This window comes from Mobula hypostoma, unplaced genomic scaffold (genome assembly GCF_963921235.1).
Source record: "Mobula hypostoma unplaced genomic scaffold, sMobHyp1.1 scaffold_151, whole genome shotgun sequence".
Classification (NCBI taxonomy): domain Eukaryota; kingdom Metazoa; phylum Chordata; class Chondrichthyes; order Myliobatiformes; family Myliobatidae; genus Mobula; species Mobula hypostoma.
Window position 1 is genome coordinate 189,006 of NW_026948220.1, and position 25,198 is coordinate 214,203.

Sequence of the window (25,198 nt, forward strand, 5' to 3'; positions counted from 1 at the left end):
AGCTGCCAATAGAAGTGGTACATGCCAGCACGATTTCTCCTTTGAAAATATGGATGGGGGAATATGGCTACTGTGCAGGTGGGTGGGAACAGGCAGTTTAAATGGCTCGGATAAAGTGCCTGTACTGTGTTCTGTTTCAATATGACTCTCTAACTATGACTCTATGACTGCTTGATCACAGACAAAGGTTTGATTGAGTAAAGATCCAAAATTAATATCAGACTTGAATGATACACACCTTAATTCCCCAAGAATATTAAACAGCGTGGATGTGTTTTGATGTGGCTTCAAACTGCCCACAGGCTCCCAGTCGCGGATCTTTCGTAACGAGGGAAAGGCAAATGCTGGAGTAACTCAGCAGGTCCAGGCAATATGTATGCAACTGAATACAAAGGGAATGTTTCGGACCGAACCCCTTCAGTGGAACTGGAAAGGAAGGGGGAAGAGGCAATATCACTGATTGATTTGGAAGATGTGGGTTGCTTTTCTGTGAGACTCGGAGCTCAGGGTCTGTGTTTAACCAGCTGCCTGCATATTCTTTAGAACAGGGAGTAACCTTTCTGCTGAAACCAATTCCAACCGGTTTGACATTTCACTCTCAATCATGTAAACAAAGTCACTTTAGTATTCTGGTGTATAATACATTTCAAGTAGTGCCACAGGTAGGTTGGGTCATAAAAAAGAGCCTTTTCCAGATTGCCTGCGTAAATTAATGTACTGAATCCTGGAGATGGGGTGTTATTTTGAGGTTGGTGACATTGGTGCGTTCGAATTTGGAGTGTTTACTGCAGTTTTGGTCATCTACCTGTGGAAGAGAAATAAATAGGTTGAAAGAGCACTGGGAAAAGGTGTGGGTTGTTTTTCTGTGATATAACGACCTTAGGGTCTGGTGCAAGCAGCTATCTGGCCCCGCACATTCCACAGAACTGTAGGCAGGTTTTCCAAAAGCAGAACTTTAGGCCATTCTGCTAAAACCATATCCAACTGGTTTGACGTTTCACTTTCATTCAGGTGTGAAAATATTCACAGTATTAGTCTGCTTAACTGCAGGGAAGGTCAGTGAATATGAAAACTGATATAAAGAACACTACTGGTAGTCTCGAAACCACAACGTTACCAATTACAGTCCATGCCCTGCTTGCTGCAAGCTTCCGGAATTTTATAGTTTTTTCCTTCAGACTCACATTGTCTATAGTTGTTTCTAAAACATTTTTTTCATGATTCCTTAAAAAAATCAGTTGGTGACAGTCACCAGATCAAAAGTCACAGGAGCAGAATTCAGCCTGTCGATTCTGCTCCACCATTCCTTCATGGCTGATCTCTGATCCCACTCAACCCCATATCCTTTAATGCCCTGACTGATCAGGAAACAATCAACTTCCACCTTGAATATACACACAGACTTGTCTTCCACCTGAGTCTGGGGCAGAACATTCCACAGATTCACTACTCTCTGGCTGAAACAAATCCTTCTTTCATCTTTTCTAAATGGTCGCCCCTCAGTTTGGAGGCTGCGCCACTGAAAAAAATCTATGGTATTAATACGGTTCCCGGTCTCTGTGTTCCACACTAGGCATTGTACTGCACACGGTTCCCAGTCTGCAATCCCACAGCAGGATTCTTACCAAGAACAATTCCCGTTCTCTGTATCCCATGGTGCACCATTTGCTGTGTCCTTCTCCGACACCAGATGTTTTGCCACACATGATTCCCAATCAGGCTATCCCACACCAGAGGTTGTACTGGGCACTGTTCCCGTCTCTGTGTCAAACTGTCAATCTATCAAGTCCCATTGACCATACCTCTGTACCCCACCCATCCATGTACTTATCCAAGTTCCTCAAACAGACATTGTTAAGACCTCAGACAAAGTCAGCAATCAAAAGGCTATGACTAACATTCTAAGATACTTGTATTTCAATGCAAGAAGTATGGAAAGCAAGGCAGATGAGCTCAGGGCATGGATCAACACATGGCGTTTTCATGTTATAACTCTTAGCAGAAGGAGCAGGATTGCTTGCTCAATATTAAGGGGTTCGGTAGTTGTAGACAGGACAGAGCGGAAAGGATTAAAGGGGAGGGGTCGTGTTACTACTCAGGGAAAATGTCACCACTGTGCTCAGTCAGGACACACAGGATAACTCGTTCAGTGAGGCTTTCATGGAGGAAATGAAGAATAAAAATGGTATTCCACTTCATTCAGGCCATAGTACAAAGCATCCGATAATCCCTGAGATTTAGAGGACAGACTTGTAGAAGTTATCACAGACTGCCACAAGAAACATAATTTGCTATGGTAGGTGATTTAAACTTTTCACATATAGATTGGGACTCCAAAACTGTAAAATGTCTGGATATGATAGAGTTTGTCAGATGTGTTCAGGAAGGTTTCCTTAATCAGTAGGCCAAGTGGTTAAGGCATTGGACTAGCGACCTGAAGGTAGCGAGTTCAAGCCCCAGCCGTGGCAACGTGTTGTGTCCTTGAGCAAGGCACTTAATCACACATTGCTCTGCGACGACACTGGTGCCAAGCTATATGGGTCCTAATGCCCTTCCCTTGGACAACATTGGTGTCATGGAGAGGGGAGACGTGCAGCATGGGCAACTGCTGGTCTTCCATACAACCTTGCCCAGGCCTGCGCCCTGGAGAGTGAAGACTTTCCAGGTGCAGATCCAAGGTCTCGCAAGACTAACGGATGCGGACAGGGGATAAGACAGGGACGATGTAGTAAGTTTCTGTGGGGCAGTGCTTTGCATTGAGTGATCATAATACAATTAATTTCAAAGTAATTATGGATTCATGGGTGCAGATTCCGAACTAGAGATGGGGCAATTTTAATGGTGTCACAAACGATCTGGCAAGTGTGCATTTGGACAGATTGTTTTCTAGCAAGGGTGCACATGGTAAGTGAAATATTGAGAGTACAAAGCTTGTGTGTATTTTTTTTTGTCAGAATTAAAGGTAATTATAGCAGGCTTAGAGAACTTTGGTTCTCGAGTTATTGAGGCACTGGTTAAGAAACTAAAAAAGGTGCATCTCAGATATGGGGAGGGTGGAATAAATCAGGTACTTTTGGAGTGTAAGGAATGCAAGAGAGCATAAAGAAAGAACATGAGAGCTAAAGTAAGGAATGAGGTTGTCCTAGCAGGCAAAATGAAGGAGAATCCTAAGAGATCTACAGATATGATAAGGGCACAAGGATTGTAAGGAATGAAATTGGTCCTCCTGGAGATCAGAATAGTGATCTATGTGTGGCCACAAATGGAATATGGAGGGGGGACACAAAATCTAAAAAGTGAGGCAAAGCAGAACTGAAGCCAGAGATGCTATTTAGTGTACAGAGGAGGGGGTGATTGCGGTCATAAGGCAGGTTAAGATAGATAAATCTCCAGGGCCTGACAAGGTGTCCCCTTGGCTGATGCCTTGCAATCCCATGTAAGCAACATCCACTGCCTTGCCTTCTTCAACTTTCCTGACATCCTTTTTGAAAAACTCTATGAGATTGATTGGACATGGCCAAGTACTCACTAGGACATGCTGGTTCTCATTAATCAGGCCATGTCTGTCGAAGTATGTATATATCCAGTCTCTCAGAATACCATCCAATTACTTTCCCACTGCTGATGTCAGGCTCACTAGCCTATAATTTCCTTGGTTATTTTTAGAGACTTGATTGAACTGCCGAACAACATAGACTATTCTTCATTGCACTGGTTACTCACCTGTCGCTTAGGATGATGCAAATATCTCTGCTAGGACCCTGTAAATTTCTGCATTTGCCTCCATCAGGGTCTGAGGGAACACCTTGTCAGGCCCTGCAGATTAATCAATCCTGATCTGGCTCAGGCAGAAAATGACTCTTCCTCTGTAATCAGTGAAAAGCCTCACCCTGGGAACAGATCCAGTGGAGAGGAAGGAACGAAAAAAAATGGAATAGCATTTTTACAGGAGACAGGGCAGAAAGAGTTATTGTCAAGATAGCCGTGGTAAATTTATAAAAGAGTTTTCTTCCAGAGATCGAGCAATGAGAGAGAGGTTTCAGAAATGGACAATGTGAATCTAAAGATGGGATGAAGTTGGAGGCAACATTGAGGAAATTGATGACCTGATCATGGATATATAAAGCAGCACCAATGCAGTCGTCAATTGAATTGAAATGACTTTATTACTTACATCCTTCATATACATGAGGAGTAAAAATGTTTAAGTCGCGTCTCTGTCTAAATGTGCAATGAGCAATTTATAGTAATTTATAATAAATATGTACAGTAATATAACATAGAAATACAGTTGTGTCTGCATGAATTAAGCAGTCTGATGGCCTGGTGGAAGAAGCTGTCCCGGACACTGTTGGTCCTGGCTTTTATGCTGCGGTACCATTTCCCGGATGGTAGCAGCTGAAATAGTTTGTGACTGGGGTGACTCGGGTCCCCAATGATCCTTCGGGCCCTTTTTACACACCTGCCTTTTTAAATGTCCTTTATAGTAGGAAGTTCACATCTACAGATGCGCTGGGCTGTCCGCACCACTCTCTGCAGGTTCCTGCGATTGAGGGAAGTACAGTTCCCATACCAGTCAGTGATGCAGCCAGTCAGGATGCTCTCAATTATGTCCTTGTAGAAAGTTCTTCGGATTTGGGGGCCCATACCAAGCTTCTTCAACCATCTGAGGTGAAAGAGGTTCTGTTGTGCTTTTTTCACAACACAGCCGGTGTGTACAGACCATGTGAGATCCTTGGTGATGTTTATGCCGAGGAACTTAAAGCTGTTCACCCTCTCAACCCCAGATCCACTGATGTCAATAGGGGTTAGCCTGTCTCCATTCCTCCTGTCGTCCACAATCAGCTCCTTTGTTTTTGTGACAGTGTAGTGAAAGAAACATTATCTGAAAGGGGTTGGAACATGGACTGTTCTACGTAGCCAACAAAAAGCATGTAGAGCTGAGGGCCATGCAGGTGCCAATGGCTAACCCTCAATTCTGGAAATAATGAGAGCAGCCAGAGGAGAAATTGTTAAGGATGAAGACCAGTTCTGCCAGACGGAGGAGGCTGGTTGGTACTTTCGTGGAGAAAGAAGCAAATATCTTCTTGACAGGGGAATAGACGTGTATAGGTACTGGACATCCAGGATCCCCCTCTCTCCCCCCTCTCTCCCCCCCTCCCCCCCTCCTCCCCCCTCCCCCCCCCCCCCCCTCCCCCCCCCCCCCCCCCCCCCTCCCCCTCTCCCCCCCTCCCCCCCCCCTCTCCCCCCCTCTCCCCCCCTCTCTCCCCCCTCCCCCCCTCTCTCCCCCCCTCTCTCCCCCCTCTCTCTCTCCCCCCTCTCTCCCCCTCTCTCCCCCCCACTCTCCCCCCCTCTCTCCCCCCCTCTCTCCCCCCCCTCTCTCCCCCCCCCTCCATTGACTTATTTAATTAAGTTGTGTATATATATTCAGATATATGTACAGAAGATGGGTGTTTCAGGTAAAATACTGGAAACTCTCAAAAACTGATAGCAATTTTAACAAGTAGACATTCAGACTGCAGACACTGCTGAACTTTCTTTTCTATACCATTGTGTTTTTATTGTTTTTTCCCCATGTAACAGAGGTATTTAAATACTGTGTTAAATTAGCTTTGTTCGCAGTTGAATGTGAGTGCGAAATGTCAAACTGATTAGTTTGTTTTCAGCACAGGAGCCGCTCCCTGCTCTGAGGAATGTGTGCGAGTTGGAATCTGCCTTGCAAACAGGCAGCAGCTTGTACAGAGAAAATCACAGAGCAGCCACACCGGCCCCTCCCCCAAAGCTACCAAATGACCCTCGCCTGATGGTCTGGGATGGAGTTACAAGAAAATGACATGAAAACATACCCACACTGAGACTGAGCATTCTTGGTGAATTAAGGTGAGAATAATTCAGCTTCTGATATTTATTTCTGATCTTTATTTCCAGTCAACATGTTACCTATGTTTTGGATCAGTGACCAAGAAGAGATTCACAAACAAGAGAAAATGCTGCAGATGCTGGAAATCCGAGAAACACACACAAAATGCTGGAGAAACTCAGCAGGCCAGGCAGTGTCTATGGAGAAGAGTGAACAGTGGACATTTCAGGCTGAAACCCTTTGGCAGGACTCCTTTCCTAGATGCTGCCTGGCCTGCTGAGTTCCTCCGGCATTTTGTGTGTATTGCAAGAAGTTATTCACTCTATTTTGTCTCTTCTGTCGGTCGTGGTATTTGTGGTCTTGCATTTTCCTGTCTGCACGGTTGAGATTTTCCACAATTTATGTCAATGTTAAAAACTTCTTGAGTCGGGGTTACGATTTCAAAGCAAGCGTGCGAAAAGGTGTTTAGCCAACACGGCTTCTGTTTCCAAAACTTGTCTCTTCAGATGAATGCATGTCGTTTTTCTCATCGTGACTGTGTTTATTGTGGGTATTTCGAGCTGATGCCCTCAACTTCCTTTAGAAGCAAAGACGTTGATTCTGGTCAAGGTCTCGACACAGCAGACAGTGGGGGGTGGGGGTGGGTGGAGTTGTGATCAGTTACAGAAAGCTGCAGGCGGGCATTGCAGAATGAAAGCCATGATTTCACTGCGTGGGGCAGGAGGTTCAATGGGCTGAGTGGCCAATTTCTGCCTGGTATGTTCACAAGAAAAGCTCTGACTACAGAGTTACTGTAAACTAATTTAATGTGTACGGACCAATGCAAATAACCTATTGTTGAACAAAAAACAAGGGAAGAGATTGCTGAGCCTCTGGCTAGGATCTTTATATCCTCGTTGTCCACGGGAATGGTACCGGAGGATTAAAGGGAGGCGAATGTTGTCCCCTTGTACGAAAAAGGTAGTAGGGATAGTTCTGGTAATTATAGACCAGTGAGCCTTTCGTCTGTGGTGGGAAAGCTGTTGGAAAAGATTCTTAGAGATAGGATCTATGGGCATTTAGAATCATGGTCTGATCAGGGACAGTCAGCATGGCGTTGTGAAGGGCAGATCGTGTCTAACAAGCCTGATAGAGTTCTTTGAGGAGGTGACCAGGCATATAGATGAGGGTAGTGCAGTGGATGTGATCTACATGGATTTTAGTAAGGCATTTGACAAGGTTCCACATGGTAGGCTTATTCAGAAGGTTAGAAGGCATGGGATCCAGGGAGGTTTGGCCAGGTGGATTCAGAATTGGCTTGCCTGCAGAAGGCAGAGGGTCGTGATGGAGGGAGTACATTCAGATTGGAGGATTGTGACTAGTGGTGTCCCACAAGGATCTGTTCTGGGACCTCTACTTTTCATGATTTTTATTGATGACCTGGATGTGGGGGTAGAAGGGTGGGTTGGCAAGTTTGCAGACGACACAAAGGTTGGTGGTGTTGTAGACAGTGTAGAGGATTGTCAAAGATTGCAGAGAGACATTGATAGGATGCAGAAGTGGGCTGAGAAGTGGCAGATGGAGTTCAACCCGGAGAAGTGTGAGGTGGTACACTTTGGAAGGACAAACTCCAAGGCAGAGTACAAAGTAAATGGCAGGATACTTGGTAGTGTGGAGGAGCAGAGGGATCTCGGGGTACATGTCCACAGATCACTGAAAGTTGCCTCACAGGTGGATAGGGTAGTTAAGAAAGCTTATGGGATGTTCGCTTTCATAAGTCGAGGGATAGAGTTTGAGAGTTGCGATGTAATGATGCAGCTCTATAAAACTCTGGTTAGGCCACACTTGGAGTACTGTGTCCAGTTCTAGTCGCCTCACTATAGGAAGGATGTGGAAGCATTGGAAAGGGTACAGAGGAGATTTACCAGGATGCTGCCTGGTTTCGAGAGTATGCATTATGATCAGAGATTAAGGGAGCTAGGGCTTTACTCTTTGGAGAGAAGGAGGATGAGAGGAGGCATGATAGAGGTGTACAAGATAATAAGAGGAACAGATAGAGTGGACAGCCAGCACCTTTCCCCAGGGTACCATTGCACAAGAGGACATGGCTTTAAGGTAAGAGGTGGGAAGTTCAAGGGGGATATTAGAGGAAGGTTTTTTACTCAGAGAGTGGTTGGTGCGTGGAATGCACTGCCTGAGTCAGTGGTGGAGGCAGATACACTAGTGAAGTTTAAGAGACTACTAGACTGGTATATGGAGGAATTTAAGGTAGGGGCTTATCTGGGAGCAGGGTTTGAGGGTCGGCACAACATTGTGGGCTGAAGGGCCTGTACTGTGCTGTATTATTCTATGTTCTATAACTATTGCAGTAATTAAATCATCCAGATCGTTGACAGAGATGATGAGCAATAATGAACCCAGCACTGAACCCCGCTGCATCCCACGAGTCATTGGTCTCCAGTCAGAGAGTCAAACCATCTTCCACCACTTACTGGCTTCTCCCGCGAAACCAATGTCGAAGTCAGTTTACCACCTCATCCTGAATGCCAAACCCCTGAACCTTGACTAATCCCCCATGTGGGACTCTGCCAAATGTCTTGCTAAATTATACTAAACTGTATATTTTTAATTCAGTAAATTAACTGTTCTTTGTCCCAGAGAAGTAATTGTCACGTTGTTCCTGTCTGATAACTGACAACAACATTCTTGCACATTATACTTTCACTGCTCTGAGGAGAAACTAACCATGAAAGTTATGAGGTATGAAATTGCGTAGTTGTGCTGTTGCCCAATGCCCAGAGTCTGAGTCCAGGATATGATGTCCCCGGGACTGCTGCAGCACCGTCCACACTGCAAGTGACCTCTCGGGGCAGTGGAGTGAGTCTGCTTCAAAAAGCCTCGGATATCCCTATGAACACAGCCCAAATCGGCAATGTCCAGAGTCCGGCTGTGTGGAAGGTGAAACAAGAAAGATGATTTTCCATCTCCAACGAGCAGAGCAGTGGCATTACTGCCCCACAGCGGCTGTGATTGGGTCCCAGGGAGAGGGAATGTGATCTTTGTCTGTCTATCTGCACAGTTTGTTATTGGGGAACGGAGAAGAACACAGGAAGTGGATCTTCAGCCCGATGGACCAATCAGAATAAATCCCCGAAGAGCCATGAGGACGATGTGTCATGTTATAGGCATATGTTTCAACATTATTGGCTTTGTGACAGCATACAATTCAATATATAATAATAGAAAAGAAACTGTATTACAGTAAGTATCTGTTACTAAAAGTTAAATTAAATAAGTATTGCAAAAATGAATTTAGTGAAGTAGGTTCATGGGCTCCATGTCAATTCAGAAATCAGATGGCAGAGGGAAGGAAGCAACTCCTGACTTGTTGAGTGTGTGCCCTCAATCTCCTGTACCACCTTCCTGGTGATACCAATGAGAAGAGGGCATCTCCTTGGTGAAGCAGATCCCTAATGACTGATGCTGCCGTTTTGAGGCATCGCTCCATGACGATGTCCTGGATGCTACGGAGACCACTGCCCATGATGGAGCTGACTGAATTGACAACATTCCTGAGAATATTTCTGTCCTGTGCAGTAGCTTCTCCACTTACCCCACCCCACCATATCAAGTGATGTGCAGCCAGTTAGAACAATTTTTATGGTACAACTGTAGAAATCTGCAAGTATTTGGTCTCATCCCAAATCTCGTCAAACTCCTAATGAAATATAGTCTTGACGTGCATTCTTTGTAACTGCATCGATACGTTGGGCACTGGATAGATCCTCAGAGATGTTGACACACAGGAACATGAAGTTGCTCACTCTTTCCACTGCTGACCGATCAATGATGATTGGTGTGTCTGTGCCCTCATCTTACCCGTTCAGAAGTCTGCAATTAGTGTGTTGGTCTTACCGATGTTGAGTGCAAGGTTGTTGCTGCAGCTCCACTCATCTAGGTGATATATCTCACTCCTGTTTGCCTTCTCGCCATCTGAAAATCTGTCAACAATATGGGTGTCGTTAGCAAATCTGTCACTGGCATTTGAGCTGTGCCGAGCCGCACCTCATGGGTGCAGAGAGAGTAGAGCAGTGGGCGAAGCACATATCCTTGAGGTGCACCAGTATTGATTGTCAGCGATGTGCAGACGTTATTTCGGATCCGCACAGATTGTGGTTTTCCGGTGAGGAAATTGAGGATCCAGTTGCAGAGGGAGGCAGAAAGTCCCAGGGGTTTGAGATTTTTGATCAGAACTGTCGGAATAATTGCGTTACACGCTGAGCTCTAGTCGAGAAACAAGCCTCGTGATGAGCCAATGAGATCGCATTGTGACCTATCGTGGATACAGGAAAATTGCGATAGGCAGAGCTAACTCTCGCCATCCAAACCTCTCAAAGCATTTCATCACAGTGGTTGTGATTGCTATGGACGATAGTCTTTAATGCAACTCACACTGCTCTTCCTGGGCACTGGTATAATTGTTAGCCTTTTAAGTGATGTGGAAACTTCCAACTGCAGCGAAAGCAACCCCATCTCCGAGACGTTCATAGAATACAACTCCTGTTTTTCTGAGGTGGCCGAAATCCCTTGTAACTCTCTGTGACGACTGCACCCACCACATCTTCTCTCTCCCAAAATCGATGGAAACACAAACATTTTCCCACGATGCCCCAGGATTAGTCTCAGTAAGCGTCTCTATAAATGCCATCAGTGTCCCATGATGGGGTGCAGAATGGCGCACCGTAATGCTATTCAAAGACCCAAGTGGGGCTCGGTCTCTGTTACCAGTAATGCCATCAGTCTCCCAGGATGGGGCACAGAATGGGACACCAGTAATCAAATTCATTATCTCAGGGGCGAGGTTATGCGGGATGAGAACCCGTTTGGCTGTGTTATGAGGTCGGTGCATCTGGACCGTTTACTCCTGTCCCTGTTGCAGCCTGTCTGTATAATGTTAATTTGATAAATATCTCAGCAGGTGATCCACAGACATATTTGGACATGCTGCAGCACTGTAATTTTATATCAGTACAGAATGCCGGTGATAATTGGGAGCAATTTAACTCATTATTGTCAATTTGTTAATGATGGTGGAAGAAAATGTCAAAGTCGAATGGGTCAAGGACAGTGGAAGCAGACAGATCACCTGCTTGGAGATGGAAGCTGCCATTTTGTGGAACTGTTTTACATCCTTCATTTTGTGAGATAAAGTTGCTTTGCTTTCTGCGTTTTTAAAGTAGGCACAACGATGCTTCAGGTCATCTTCTAAAGTAGAGATCCATTCCAAAGTAGTTACTTGTGAGGTGTTCTTTGATATAATATAACATGCAGCTTTATGAATGCTGGAGATGGTGCCAGCCTGATGTGATTAGAGCTGATTACTGAAGAGAACGCATTAGGTTTCTCTTCCTAGTTATCCCCCTGCTCTTGATGAATGTATAGTATACCTGAGGATTCACCTTAATCCAACTTGCCAAGAATTTTTCATGACCTCTCTTGCTTTTGTAATTCCTTTTTTTAGTTATTTTCTGGTGTCTTTATACTCCTTGTGTGTTTTGTTTGATCCTAACTCTGAAGCTTTACAGTACATACGTTTCCTTTTCCTTCTTGACCAAATTTACCACCTCCCAGCTATCTAATGTTTTTGTGTCTTGTCATCCCCGCCCTTTCTTTTAATGGGAACTTTTGATAAATATCAGAAGTTGAATGATTCACACAGTAATTCCCCAAGAATAGTCCAACAGCGTTTTGACATCATTGCAAACTGCCAGACGCACTTTCCTCACAACTGCTGAAATCAAATGGAACTGGTTCGACAGATCACTATCATTTGAGTGTGAACAAAGTCACTTTAATATTGCATTTAACCATTTCTGCTGCAGGGTTGAGTGATAGAGCCTTTAATGTAATATAAAGAACGTGACCTATGGTCTCAAACCCGTAACATTACCAGTTACATTTGCTGCCCTGTTTGCTGTGAGTTTACAAAATGTTATTTTTACCTCAACCCTCATCATCTGCAGTTGCTTCTGTTTCTCAAGATTCCTTCAAATAAACCAGTCCATGCCATTCCCAACTGCGACATTCTTTAAATTAAAGAACATTACCCTCGGGTATGGAACCTGCAGCGTTCACAGTCACAGATCCCACTAAATGTTTAACTGCTGTTGATGTAAGGGTGAGTGTAAGGGGGAGACTGTGAGGGTAAGGAGGAGAGTGATGGGGAGAGCAGGGTAAGGGGAAGGGCAGGGTGAGTGTGTGGAAGGTGGAGGGGGGAAGCTGAAATTATGTGGGGGAAGTAGAGAGAGGGGGAGTGAGAGATGGGGAATGAAGGGAGAAGGCAAGAGAGAGGTGGAGTAAGAGTGAGAGGTGGGAAGTGAATGAAGGGGGAGAGGGACGGGGGAGTGAGGTGGGGAGAGAGAAAGCAGGGTGAGAGGTCTAGAAAGAGGGGAGAGAGTGGGAGAGGGTCAGAGGGAAAGAATGGGCAGAGAGAGCGAGGAACAAAAAGGGGGGATAGTGACTGAGAGTCTGAGAGAAAGGGAGTGAGAGATGGATTGAGAGAGCACTGTGGAATAGGAGAGGGGATGAAGGAAAGGCAGAGAGCGAGAGGGGAGCGAGACTGTGGAAGGAGTAAATGGTGGGGAGAGTGAAGGAGTGACAGGAGTAGGAGATGGGGTTAGGGAGAGTAGGAGGAGAAGGTGGAATAAATATTTCGAGGAAGGGCGAGAGAATGGGATGTCGAAGGAGGGGTGTGCAGGAGGCGTTGAGGAGGAATGGGTGAGTGAGAGGGGCAGTGAGTAAGGAGGGGTGTGACTAGGTTGGCATGGAGGGAGGCATGAGTGAGGAGGGAGGGGCGGTTGGCTGTACATTGAGGAGGATGTGTGACCGAGTTGGGCGGCGAGGAAAGACGGGCGAGTGAGAATGACATCACTGACTGAGCAGTGAGGGAGACGGGATTGGGGCAGAAGGAGTGAAGGTGTGGGCTGCGGAGGGGTATGAGGGTGAGCACCAGGGGATAATGAGAAAGGACAGCGAGGTTGATGGGTGGTGAGCAGAGTGGGGTGAGTTGGGAGGGGTGAGGCAGAGGCATGGAGAAGAGAGCAGGGTGAAGAGCGGTGGTGAGGAGGCAAAGACGAGTGAGGGAGGCCAGAATTATTGGATTAAATATTTATTCATCCACAACGGCGAGGGTGTTCATCATAGCTGATCAAAAGTCACTGAACAAATCACCCTGGCACAGCGACAACTCGCGGATACCTCCTCTTATTTACCCCTCGATCGTGACCCCACTAAGGAGCACCAGGCCATTGTCTCCCACACTATCAACGACTTTATCCGCTCAGGGGATCTCCCATCCACTGCTACCAACCTTATAGTTCCCACACCCCGCACTTCCCGTTTCTACCTCCTACCCAAGATCCACAAACCTGCCTGTCCTGGCCGACCTATTGTCTCAGCTTGCTCCTGCCCCACCGAACTCGTTTCTGCATACCTCGACACTGTTTTATCACCCCTTGTTCAATCCATTTCGACCTATGTTCGTGACACTTCTCACGCTCTTAAACTTTTCGATGATTTTAAGTTCCCTGGCCCCCACCGCTTTATTTTCACCATGGATGTCCAGTCCCTATATACTTCCATCCCCCATCAGGAAGGTCTCGAAGCTCTCCGCTTCTTTTGGATTCCAGACCTAATCAGTTCCCCTCTACCACCACTCTGCTCCGTCTAGCGGAATTAGTCCTTACTCTTAATAATTTCTCCTTTGGCTCCTCCCACTTCCTCCAAACTAAAGGTGTAGCTATGGGCACCCGTATGGGTCCTAGCGATGCCTGCCTTTTGTTGGCTTTGTGGAACAATCTATGTTCCGTGCCTATTCTGGTATCTGTCCCCCACTTTTCCTTCGCTATATCGACGACTGCATTGGCGCTGCTTCCTGCACGCATGCAGAACTCGTTGACTTTATTAACTTTGCCTCCAACTTTCACCCTGCCCTCAAGTTTACCTGGTCTATTTCCGACACCTCCCTCCCCTTTCTAGATCTTTCTGTCTCTGTCTCTGGAGACAGCTTATCCACTGATATCTACTATAAGCCTACTGACTCTCACAGCTATCTGGACTATTCCTCTTCTCACCCTGTCTCTTGCAAAAACGCCATCCCCTTCTCGCAATTCCTCCATCTCCGCCGCATCTGCTCTCAGGATGAGGCTTTTCATTCTAGGACGAGGGAGATGTCTTCATTTTTTAAAGAAAGGGGCTTCCCTTCCTCCACTATCAACTCTGCTCTTAAACGCATCTCCCCCATTTCACGTACATCTGCTCTCACTCCATCCTCCCACAACTTCCGCCACCTCCAACGGGATCCCACCACTAAGCACATCTTTCCCTCCCCCCTCTCTCTGCATTCCGCAGGGATCGCTCCCTACACAACTCCCTTGTCCATTCGTCCCCCCCATCCCTCCCCACTGATCTCCCTCCTGGCACTTATCCGTGTAAGCGGAACAAGTGCTACACATGCCCTTACACTTCCTCCCTTACCACCATTCAGGGCCCCAAACAGTCCTTCCAGGTGAGGCATCACTTCACCTGTGAGTCGACTGGGGTGATATACTGCATCCGGTGCTCCCGATGTGGCCTTTTATATATTGGTGAGACCCGACGCAGACTGGGAGACCGCTTTGCTGAACATCTACGCTCTGTCTGCCAGAGAAAGCAGGATCTCCCAGTGGCCACACATTTTAATTCCACATCCCATTCCCATTCTGACATGTCTATCCACGGCCTCCTCTACTGTAAAGATGAAGCCACACTCAGGTTGGAGGAACAACACCTTATATTCCGTCTGGGTAGCCTCCAACCTGATGGCATGAACATTGACTTCTCTAACTTCCGCTAGGCCCCACCTCCCCCTCGTACCCCAGCTGTTACTCATTTTTATGCACACATTCTTTCTCTCACTCTCCTTTTTCTCCCTCTGTCCCTCTGAATATACCTCTTGCCCATCCTCTGGGTCACCTCCCCCCCCGTCTTTCTCCCTAGGCCTCCTGTCCCATGATCCTCTCGTATCCCCTTTTGCCTATCACCTGTCCAGCTCTCGGCTCTATCCCTCCCCCTCCTGTCTTCTCCTATCATTTTGCATCTCCCCCTCCCCCTCCAGCTTTCAAATCCCTTACTCACTCTTCCTTCAGTTAGTCCTGACGAAGGGTCTCGGCCTGAAACGTCGACTGCGCCTCTTCCTATAGATGCTGCTTGGCCTGCTGCGTTCACCAGCAACTTTGATGTATGTTACCCTGAGATTGTGGTTCCCGGTCTTGGTATTCCACGGCAGGAGTTTATACCACACACGTTTCCCGGTCTCCAATCCCACACGGGATTTTTCCACAAATAATTCTCGATCTTTGGATATTATCGTGCACCATTCCTGGTCTCCATATCCCACACTGGCTGCTTTACTGCGAACGATTCCTATTCTCCCTTTCCCACACCGGGAGCTTTACTGTGCACAGTTCCCGATCTCCCTGTCGAACTGTTAATCCGTCCAGACCCATTAACCTGCCCTACATCCCCTCCCATCCATGTACCTATCCAAGTTTCTCAAACATGTTGTTAAGACCTCAGACGGAGTCAGGAATCGAAGGTTAACCATGTTGTGACTCATGTTCTGAGCTGTGTATATTTCAATGCAACAGTATTGAAGCAAAGACAGATGAGCTTAGATTATGGATCAACACATGGAATTATGATATTGTTGCCATTATTGACACTGGCTTGCGGAGAACTGGCAGCTTGATTTTCTGGGGTTATGTTGTTTTAGACTCGACAGAGCATGAGGGATTAAAGGGGTAGGGGTGGCTTCACTACTCAGGGAAAATGTCACAGCAGTGTGCAGTAAGGACAGATGGGAGAACTCATCCAGTGAGGTCTTATGGGTAGATCGGAGAAATTAAAATCGTTTAAACATGTTAATGGGTCTGTCTTATTGACCACCCAAGAGACTGTGGGATTTAGAGGAACAAATTAGTAAACATTACAGAAAGTTGCAAGAAACATAATTTGTTATAATTTGATTTTAACCTTCCACATATGGACTGGAACTCATACTGTATATTGAGTAGATGTACTCATGTATTTGACAAATGTCTTCAGGAAAGTTTTGTTAATCAGTACATTGAAGGTCCAAAGACTCAAGTGTGATACTTGATCTCCCATTAGGGACTGAGACAGGACACACATAACAGAGGTTGGTGTAAGGAAACACTTTGCATCGGTGATCACAATGTCATCAGATTCAAAGGAAGTGTGGACAACGATAGCTCTGCTCCAGGGGTTGAGATTCTAAATTGGAGAAAGAACAATTTTGATGGTATCAGAAAGATTCTGACTAGTGTGAATTGGCTATATTCTGACAAATTAGTACTTGGTAAGTGGGAGACCTTGAAAGATAAAATTTGTAGACTTCAAGGTATTTATGTGCCCGTCCAAATAAAAGGTAAATATACCAGTTTTTCAAGAGATATTGAGGCCCTGGTATAGAAAAAAAAATAGGTGCATAACAGGTGTAGGCAGGTAGGGGAAAAAATGAGGTACTTATGGAGTCAAGGAAATGCAAGATAACATTGAGGAAAGAAACCAGGAAGGCTATAGGTTGGCATAAGGTTGTCCTAGCAGACAAGGTGAGGGATTATACAGATATTTTAAAAGCAAAAGATTGCAGGGTGCACAATTGATTGAATTATTAGAATGGTAATGTCTGCATGGAGCCAAAAAAAGATAGAGGAGTTCTTAAGCAGAGTTTTGCTTCTGTGTTCACTCTGGAAGAGAATCTATAGAAGTGAGGCCATGGATGTTATACAGATTATGGATGAGTAAGTGTATTGGGCAAATTTGAGTGTATATATCCCCTGGGACTGAGAAGTTCAGCCATCGGACACCGATGGAGGTGAATGCAGAAGTTGCAGGGACGTAGCCGATATGTTTATATTATTCTCAAAGACAGGAAAGCTACCAGAGGATTGGAGGATAGCTAATTTTGATCTGTTGTTTAAAAAAGGCTCCAAAATTAAACCAGGAAATGATCGGCCAGTGCGCCTGATATCAGTTGTGTGAAGACATTGGAAGGACGGGATATAGGAGTATTTAAATAAACAGGACTGATTAGGGATATCCAACATGACTTTGTGTTCTAGACAACCTTATTGAGTTTTTCGAAGAAGTTACAAGGAATGTTACCAGGGAAGTTGATGAAGGCAAGGCACTGGATATTTTCTAAATGGACTTTAGCAAGGCATTTGACAAGGTCTTGCATAGGATGTTGACCAATAAATTTCATTCTCTTAGTGTTCAAGGTGAGGTAGTAAATGGGAGTAGACATTAGCATAGAGGAGAAAGGCAAATAGTGGTAGCAGATGGTTGCTGCTCTGACTGGAGACCTGTGACTGGTGGAATTCCGCAGGGATCAGTGCTGATATCCGTTGTTTGTCATCGATATCAATGATCTCGATGATAATTAGATTAACTGGATCAGCAAATTTGTGGATGACACCAAGGTTTGGGGTGTATTTGACAGGGAAGAAGACAATCAGAGCTTGCAGCGGGATCAGCATCAGGTGGGATATGGGCTGATAATGGCAGATGGAATTTAATGCAGGCCTGTGAGCTGTTGCACTTCGGTTGGATCAACCAGGATGGGTCTTACACAGTGAACAGTAGGGCACTAAGGAGTGCAGTAGAACAAAGGTGTCCGGGAATACAGGTCCACAATTCATTGAAAGTGGCGGCAGAACTAAATAAGGTAGTGAAGAAATCTTTGGCACATTGGCCTTCATAAATTAAAGTATTCAGTACAGGAGATTGCATGATATAAGACGGTTATGAGGCCTAATTTGGAGTATTGTGTGCAGTTTAAGTAACCTACCTATAGGAAAGATGTAAATAAGGTTGACAGATTACAAGGATGTTGCTGTGATTGGTGGACCTGAGTTATAAGGGAAGATTGAGTAGATTATGACTTTGTTCCTTGAAACGCAGAAGATTTGGGGGAGGTTTGATGGACGTCTACAAAATCATGGTGGGTATAGATGGGGTAGAGGGATGGTGATAGTGAGGGTTAGGTCAGGGGAGAGAGGGGAGTGAGGCTCCCATTTTTAATCGGCACAAAACTCCCCCCTTCCCCTGTGCTCATTTCAATCAGTTCGTCATTCCCTCCCTGTCGGCTATTTCAACGTGTGTGATGATTTTCAGTGAGCGCGTCACTCCCTCGGTAAACCTTAGGATCATTTGGAATAAATTACTTTTAAGAGAAATAAATTCTACAAGTATTTCCGGCGGGGTGTGGAATGAAACCCGCTGTTAACCGTGAAACTCTACCTACCCCAGACCATCCTGTTTACACACGGGGCGGAGCTCATACCGTCCCAGATCCCAGACTGGATCAAATTCGCAGCCTGGGACTCGCTGAGTTAAACAGAGAAACTCCACCCCACTGGTTGCTATGAAAGAAAAAGGAGAGATCTACACGGGAATCCGGACAGAAAGGTTAACGCAGCCGGTTTGTTTTCCTCTTTAGGGTTGCTACATTGATCCCACTCCCGCCTCCTCCCGCTGTCAGACCCGTCCTGAGCCGGTGAGAGTCAGTGTGACCCGGACTGCGGCAGTCCCGCTCTACCCCGGCTCACCCGGCCCTGTCCATCTGTAATGAGCGACGGACACATCACAGCCGAGTGGCCTTGGGAGCAGCAGCTCAGACTCAACTCTCCGTACAGAGTGAGCACACCGGTGCAGGAACATTGTCGGTCACCCGCGTAGTCAGACTGTGATTTCCCGGGACCACACTGAACGCCGTTCGGTTACAACATCAGAGGTGAGTGTTGTCTATGATTCTGTACAATTATTCAGCGTTTACAGCGAAGCTCGGCTTTGCTTGGTTCGGGAGTGAATTTAGTGGGGAGGAGGGAGTCCTGACATGTTCATTTTAATGAGTCAATTACTGTCCAAATGGATTAAAGGAAACAAGGTCTTTGCCATCAACCAGAAATACTTTCCAGGGTGGTTACTACTGAGTGCGAGCAGAAGAAATCTTTCACCCCGGTAGTGACATATGAAACATCCCACGGGGCAGTCGACCTTTGAGACCCCAGCTAATGTAGTTTACATCGCGTCACTGGCTCTATCGCTCTTCCCTGTAGCAGGAAAGATTAAACTTTCTTCACGCTTGACTGACAGTGTTTTGTCGAACCGGTTTGGATTTGATTTCAGCGGAACGGCCGCTCCCTGTTCTGAGGAATGTACACGGACAGGCAGCTGCCTGCACGCAGACCCTGAGCACCGAGTCTCACAGAACAACAAGCCGCACCTTCCAAATCAGTCAATCATCTGCCCTCTTCCCCTTTCCATTCCAGTCCTGATGAAGGGACTCGGTCCGTAACGTCGACTGTTTACACTCATCCATAGAGCTGCCTGACCTGCTGAGTTCCTCCAGTGTTGTGTGTGTTGCCATGGTTACGAGAGATCCGTGTGGGGCGGTGGGCCGGGTTATTTGTAAGAAACGACACACCGTATCCACACGATCAGAGTATTCTTCTGGAATTAAATTGAAAATAATTCAGCTTCTGATATTTATTTTGAATCTTTATTTCCAAACAACCAGTTGTCTGTGCATTGCATCAGCGATCAAGGAGATATTTGTTTTTTTTTCAGCTACTTCTGGCTGTGGTGCCTTTCGTGTTCCAACTGTTGCCTGGTTGCATGATTTACATTTTCCACAGATTAGGTAAAGATTAAGATCAGCTCTAGAACAACGGCCTCCTGTTACAAAGCAAGGGTGCGAGAGCTGTACAGCGAACACCTGCTCCGTTTTCAGAGTTTCTTATTTCAGACGAATAGATCTATTGTTCCTGTGTCGATTGTGAGCTATTTGAAATCTTTTCCTTTATTGCCAGTAGAAGAGAAGTCTTAGACTCTGTTGGAAGCCGAGATTCTTGATAAACAGAGGGTTTGAAGTATTACAGGGATGGACATGGGGAATGCATAATGAACTTTTAGATCAGTTCAGCAGTGACCTCGGTATCTGCAGCAGCATTTTCGAGGGCCCGTGTGGTCCGGTTATGCGTGTTGGTCCGTTGACCAGAAAAGCTCTGACAATTTAATTAATGTAAGCTGGTATAATGACTGCATGCGAAGGGAGTTAAGATTTTATTTATGTATTTGAACTAAAAGCAAACATTAATTATTTACGTCCAGCTTTGTGCGATATTTACGTGCCCCAGCTGCGTTAGGGGGTCAAATTTATGACTAACTCGGAGTGCTGAACATCACGGTACCGGACCGAGAGACACGCTTCCTGTTCCCTACTAATCCCGCAGCAGACTCCCTGGGGCTCTCGTGTTCCAGCTCAAGGTCCCACCCCGCCCACTGCCCGACACGCGCGCTCTCGAGGAGCTCGTTACCCTCGCGCTCCCGGGCTCACGATGAGACCACTTGGGAAACCTTGCGCCCCCGTCATCTGTTGTCAGGTGATGTGCGAGTTATTTAGCACCCATTGGAGTCCGAAAATGTCAATTTATGCCTCATCTCAGACTGACCTGCCCTTGCAGGTTAAGCACACTGATCCAGGTCCATTGTCGCTCATCCGGGAAGTCAGGCTGTGGTTATCCGGGACCGCACTGAACGCCGTCTGGTTACAGCATCAGACGTAAGTGGTGTCACCTATATCAGGGTATAGGTATTATCAGTTTCGCTGCAGGAGAAAGAGTTAAAGGGACTTTGCTCATTCCCTGATGAGAGTGAATTGTCAGATAAATTGGATTTAATTTCAGCAGGAAGGCCAGACCCTGTGTGAGGAATGAGCGCGGACAGGCAGCTGCTAACACACTGATGGAGTCTCACAAAACCACAACCCACACCTCCCGAATCAATCAATCAATCTCCTGGCCCATCCCGTCTGTCTGTCTGTCTGTATCTTGTTTTACGGCGGTTGGCATCCAGCTTAATGGTGCATTACCGCCACCCTCTGCTCCAGAATGTGCACTAGACATACATTCTAAATCCCTTCACCCACACACACACACACACACACACACACACACACACAGCCCATCTCGCTTCCTGTCCAGTACTGATGAAGTGTTTTGGCCCGATACGTCAACTGTTTATTTCCCTCCACAGATGCTGCCAGGCCTGCTGAGTTCCTCTCGCAATTTATGCATTACCATGGCTACGAAAGATCAGCGAGAGCCTGCGTGTAGGGAATTGGGCGGGGTTAGATGAAAGGATCAATTTGCTGGATATTGATACATCCATGGATATTGAAATCATATCCAGACTGTCAGAATATTCCTGGGGAATTAAGAAGAGATCCCCGCTGAGCCCCCAGTGGCCATAGGCCCCCACATCGCCACCACTGGTCGGAAGCTGGAAGGACAACGGGGAGGGCTCGACTGTCTGGCATTTTCTCTGTGACACTTCGGACCTCCACATCAATTCCGTTCATCTGGCTCTGGGAAAACTTTAACAATCAACAACAAAATTCCTCTCAGCGATCAGCTGTCTGAGTGATCCCCTGGCTTTTAGAGAAAGGATTCACTATGGTCCACATTGTCAGCATGGTCAGTTTACAAGGATTTAAAGACTGCAGGAATGAGGGGTCTTCTGTTGTTTAATACACTTTGTGTAGACCCCGCTGGCAATTTTGGTTTACATTAGTAAATCAGCTGTTTTTCAAAATATTGAACAACGAGACACTGCAATGATTAAGGCTATAGGAAACAGGATCAGCCTAGAAAGTCCTCCCCAGAAAAACTGGGATTTTGTGACCCAACTGGAAACAAACAGCATGCTGCCCATTCCACTAGTAACATGGAGCAGATGAAAGACGAGATGATCTGGCAGTGATAATTATATTAACAAATATTGTAGTAATTCTCACTGGCCGTAGATAAAATTAGCCTATTCTACCCTCACTGGGTACTTTACAATGTACCTCCTGTACCTAATAATGTGGACACTGAGAGCATGTCCGGGGGCTTCTGCTGCTGTTGCCCATCCGCTTCAATACTGACCACTGCGCTACCGTCCGCTTCAATGCCGACCACTACGTTACCGTCCGCTTCAATACTGACCACTACACTACCGTCCGCTTCAATACTGACCACTGCACTACCGTCCACTTCAATGATGACCACTACGCTACCCTCCGCTTCAATACTGACCACTCCACTACCGTCCGCTTCAATACTGACCACTCCACTACCGTCCGCTTCAATACTGACCACTGCGCTACCGTCCGCTTCAATACTGCACTACCGTCTGCTTCAATACTGACCACTACGTTACCGTCCGCTTCAATTCTGAACACGTCCGCTTCAATACTGACCACTCCACTACCGTCCGCTTCAATACTGACCACTACACTCCTCTTCAATACTGAACACGTCCGCTTCAATACTGACCACTGCGCTACCGTCCGCTTCAATACTGCACTACCGTCCGCTTCAATACTGACCACTACGTTACCGTCCGCTTCAATTCTGAACACGTCCGCTTCAATACTGACCACTACACTACCGTCCGCTTCAGTGCCGACCACTACACTACCGTCCACTTCAATACCGACCACTACGCTACCCTCCGCTTCAATACTGACCACTCCGCTACCGTCCGCTTCAATACGGACCACTACACTCCTCTTCAATACTGAACACGTCCGCTTCAATACTGCACTACCGTCTGCTTCAATACTGACCACTACGTTACCGTCCGCTTCAATTCTGAACACGTCCGCTTCAATACTGACCACTACACTACCGTCCGCTTCAGTGCCGACCACTACACTACCGTCCACTTCAATACCGACCACTACACTACCGTCCGCTTCAATACCGATCACTACACTACCGTCCGCTTCAATACCGACCACTACGCCACCGTCCGCTTCAATACCGACCACTACGCCACCGTCCGCTTCAATACCGACCACTACGCCACCGTCCGCTTCAATACCGACCACTACGCCACCGTCCGCTTCAATACCGACCACTACGCCACCGTCCGCTTCAATACCGACCACTACGCCACCGTCCGCTTCAATGCCGACCACTACGCCACCGTCCGCTTCAATGCCGACCACTACGCCACCGTCCGCTTCAATGCCGACCACTACGCCACCGTCCGCTTCAATGCCGACCACTACGCTACCGTCCAGTTCAATACCGACCACTACGCTACCGTCCACTTCAATACTGACCACTACACTACCGTCCACTTCAATACTGACCACTACGCTACCGTCCAGTTCAATACCGTCCGCTACGCTACCGTCCGCTTCAATACCGACCACTACGCTACCGTCCGCTTCAATACCGAGCACTACGCTACCGTCCGCTTCAATGCCGACCACTGCTCTACCGTCCGCTTCAATACCGACCACTACACTACCGTCCGCTTCAATACCGACCAGTGCGCTACCGTCCGCTTCAATACCGACCAGTGCGCTACCGTCCGCTTCAATACCGACCACTCCGCTACCGTCCGCTTCAATACCGACCACTACGTTACCGTCCGCTTCAATACCGACCACTACACTACCGTCCGCTTCAATACTGCACTACCATCCGCTTCAATACTGACCACTGCGCTACCGTCCGCTTCAATACTGACCACTGCACTACCGTCCGCTTCAATACTGACCACCGCACTACCGTCCGCTTCAATACTGACCACCGCACTACCGTCCGCTTCATACTGCCATCCGCTTCAATACTGACCACTGCGCTACCGTCCGCTTCAATACTGACCACTGCACTACCATCCGCTTCAATACTGACCACTACACTACCGTCCGCTTCAATACTGACCACTACACTACCGTCCGTTTCAATACTGACCACTACACTACCGTCCGCTTCAATATTGACCACTACACTACCATCCGCTTCAATACCGACCACTACACTACCGTCCGCTTCAATACTGCACTACCATCCGCTTCAATACCGACCACTCCGCTACCGTCCGCTTCAATACTGACCACTACGTTACCGTCCGCTTCAATACTGACCACTACACTACCGTCCGCTTCAATACTGCACTACCATCCGCTTCAATACTGCACTGCCATCCGCTTCAATACTGACCACTGCGCTACCGTCCGCTTCAATACTGACCACTGCACTACCATCCGCTTCAATACTGACCACTACACTACCGTCCGCTTCAATACTGACCACTACACTACCGTCCGTTTCAATACTGACCACTACACTACCGTCCGCTTCAATATTGACCACTACACTACCGTCCGCTTCAATACCGACCACTACGCTACCGTCCGCTTCAATACCGACCACTACACTACCGTCCGCTTCAATACCGACCACTACACTACCGTCCGCTTCAATACTGACCACTACACTACCGTCCGCTTCAATACTGCACTACCATCCGCTTCAATACTGACCACTACACTACCGTCCGCTTCAATACTGACCACTACACTACCGTCCGTTTCAATGCTGACCACTACACTACCGTCCGCTTCAATACCGACCACTACACTACCGTCCGCTTCAATACTGACCACTACACTACCGTCCGCTTCAATACTGACCACCACACTACCGTCCGCTTCAATACTGACCACTACGCCACGTTTATCAACCTCAGTGTGTTTTTGCTGACATTGTAGAATTAGAGGTAACATGATTTTACCCTCGGGTATTGGATGAATGGGGGCATTTGACTGTATTCGCTGGTATGAGAAAATCACGGGAGTTGATTGTAGTCACTGTTATTTAGATGGAGAGGAGATTTTATAAATTTATATATTATAAGTGAATTGAGCCCTTGCTCGGTACATTGAACATCACGCGGAGTCTAGTCAGGAATGTGGAGAACATGTTTGCTGCTGTAGGGATAGCTGAAACTGGTGAAGATAGCTGAGATTATTGTTATGAGGTGGAAATTCTGTGTCTTTGGAATTCTCCTCAAAGGGAAAGAAAAACAGTTTTTTTCAATGTGTTTGATTCTGCAGCGCACAGATTCTTGACAGGCAAGGGAGTGAATTGTTGCAGGCGGTCACAGGGTTGTGTCACTGATATCACAGTCCTATTGTGATCATAGAGAATGACGGAACAGGACTGAGGGGCCGATTATCCTGTTACTAACTCAACCCTCTAACAAGTAAGAGACTCAGTGAATTTAATGTTCAGTGTTTTTCCATCGTTCTCTTACTAGGAACAGTATATGTATTTGTGAAGTAAATGGGATGCCAAGCAAATTCACCAGTGGGAAATGGTCATAATTTCATAAGATGGCTGCTGTGATGTGGTAACTTGTTTCCATTCAGTGAGCAATAAACTGAAAGAGAAG

General features: G+C 46.7%; 1 protein-coding gene across 1 annotated transcript in view; it reads left to right on the forward strand.

Moving 5' to 3' along the window:
- The window catches only part of LOC134342000 (mucin-2-like), a 34,346-nt gene extending 10,860 nt beyond the window's left edge, over window positions 1–23,486 (forward strand). Inside the window, exons 2-3 of the mRNA XM_063039934.1 lie at window positions 18,402–18,458; window positions 21,844–23,486. Of these exons, the coding sequence (XP_062896004.1) occupies window positions 18,402–18,458; window positions 21,844–23,457 (1,671 nt within the window). The 3' untranslated portion in view covers window positions 23,458–23,486. The remainder of the gene's footprint in view (window positions 1–18,401; window positions 18,459–21,843) is intronic.
- Window positions 23,487–25,198: the final 1,712 nt, after the last annotated feature.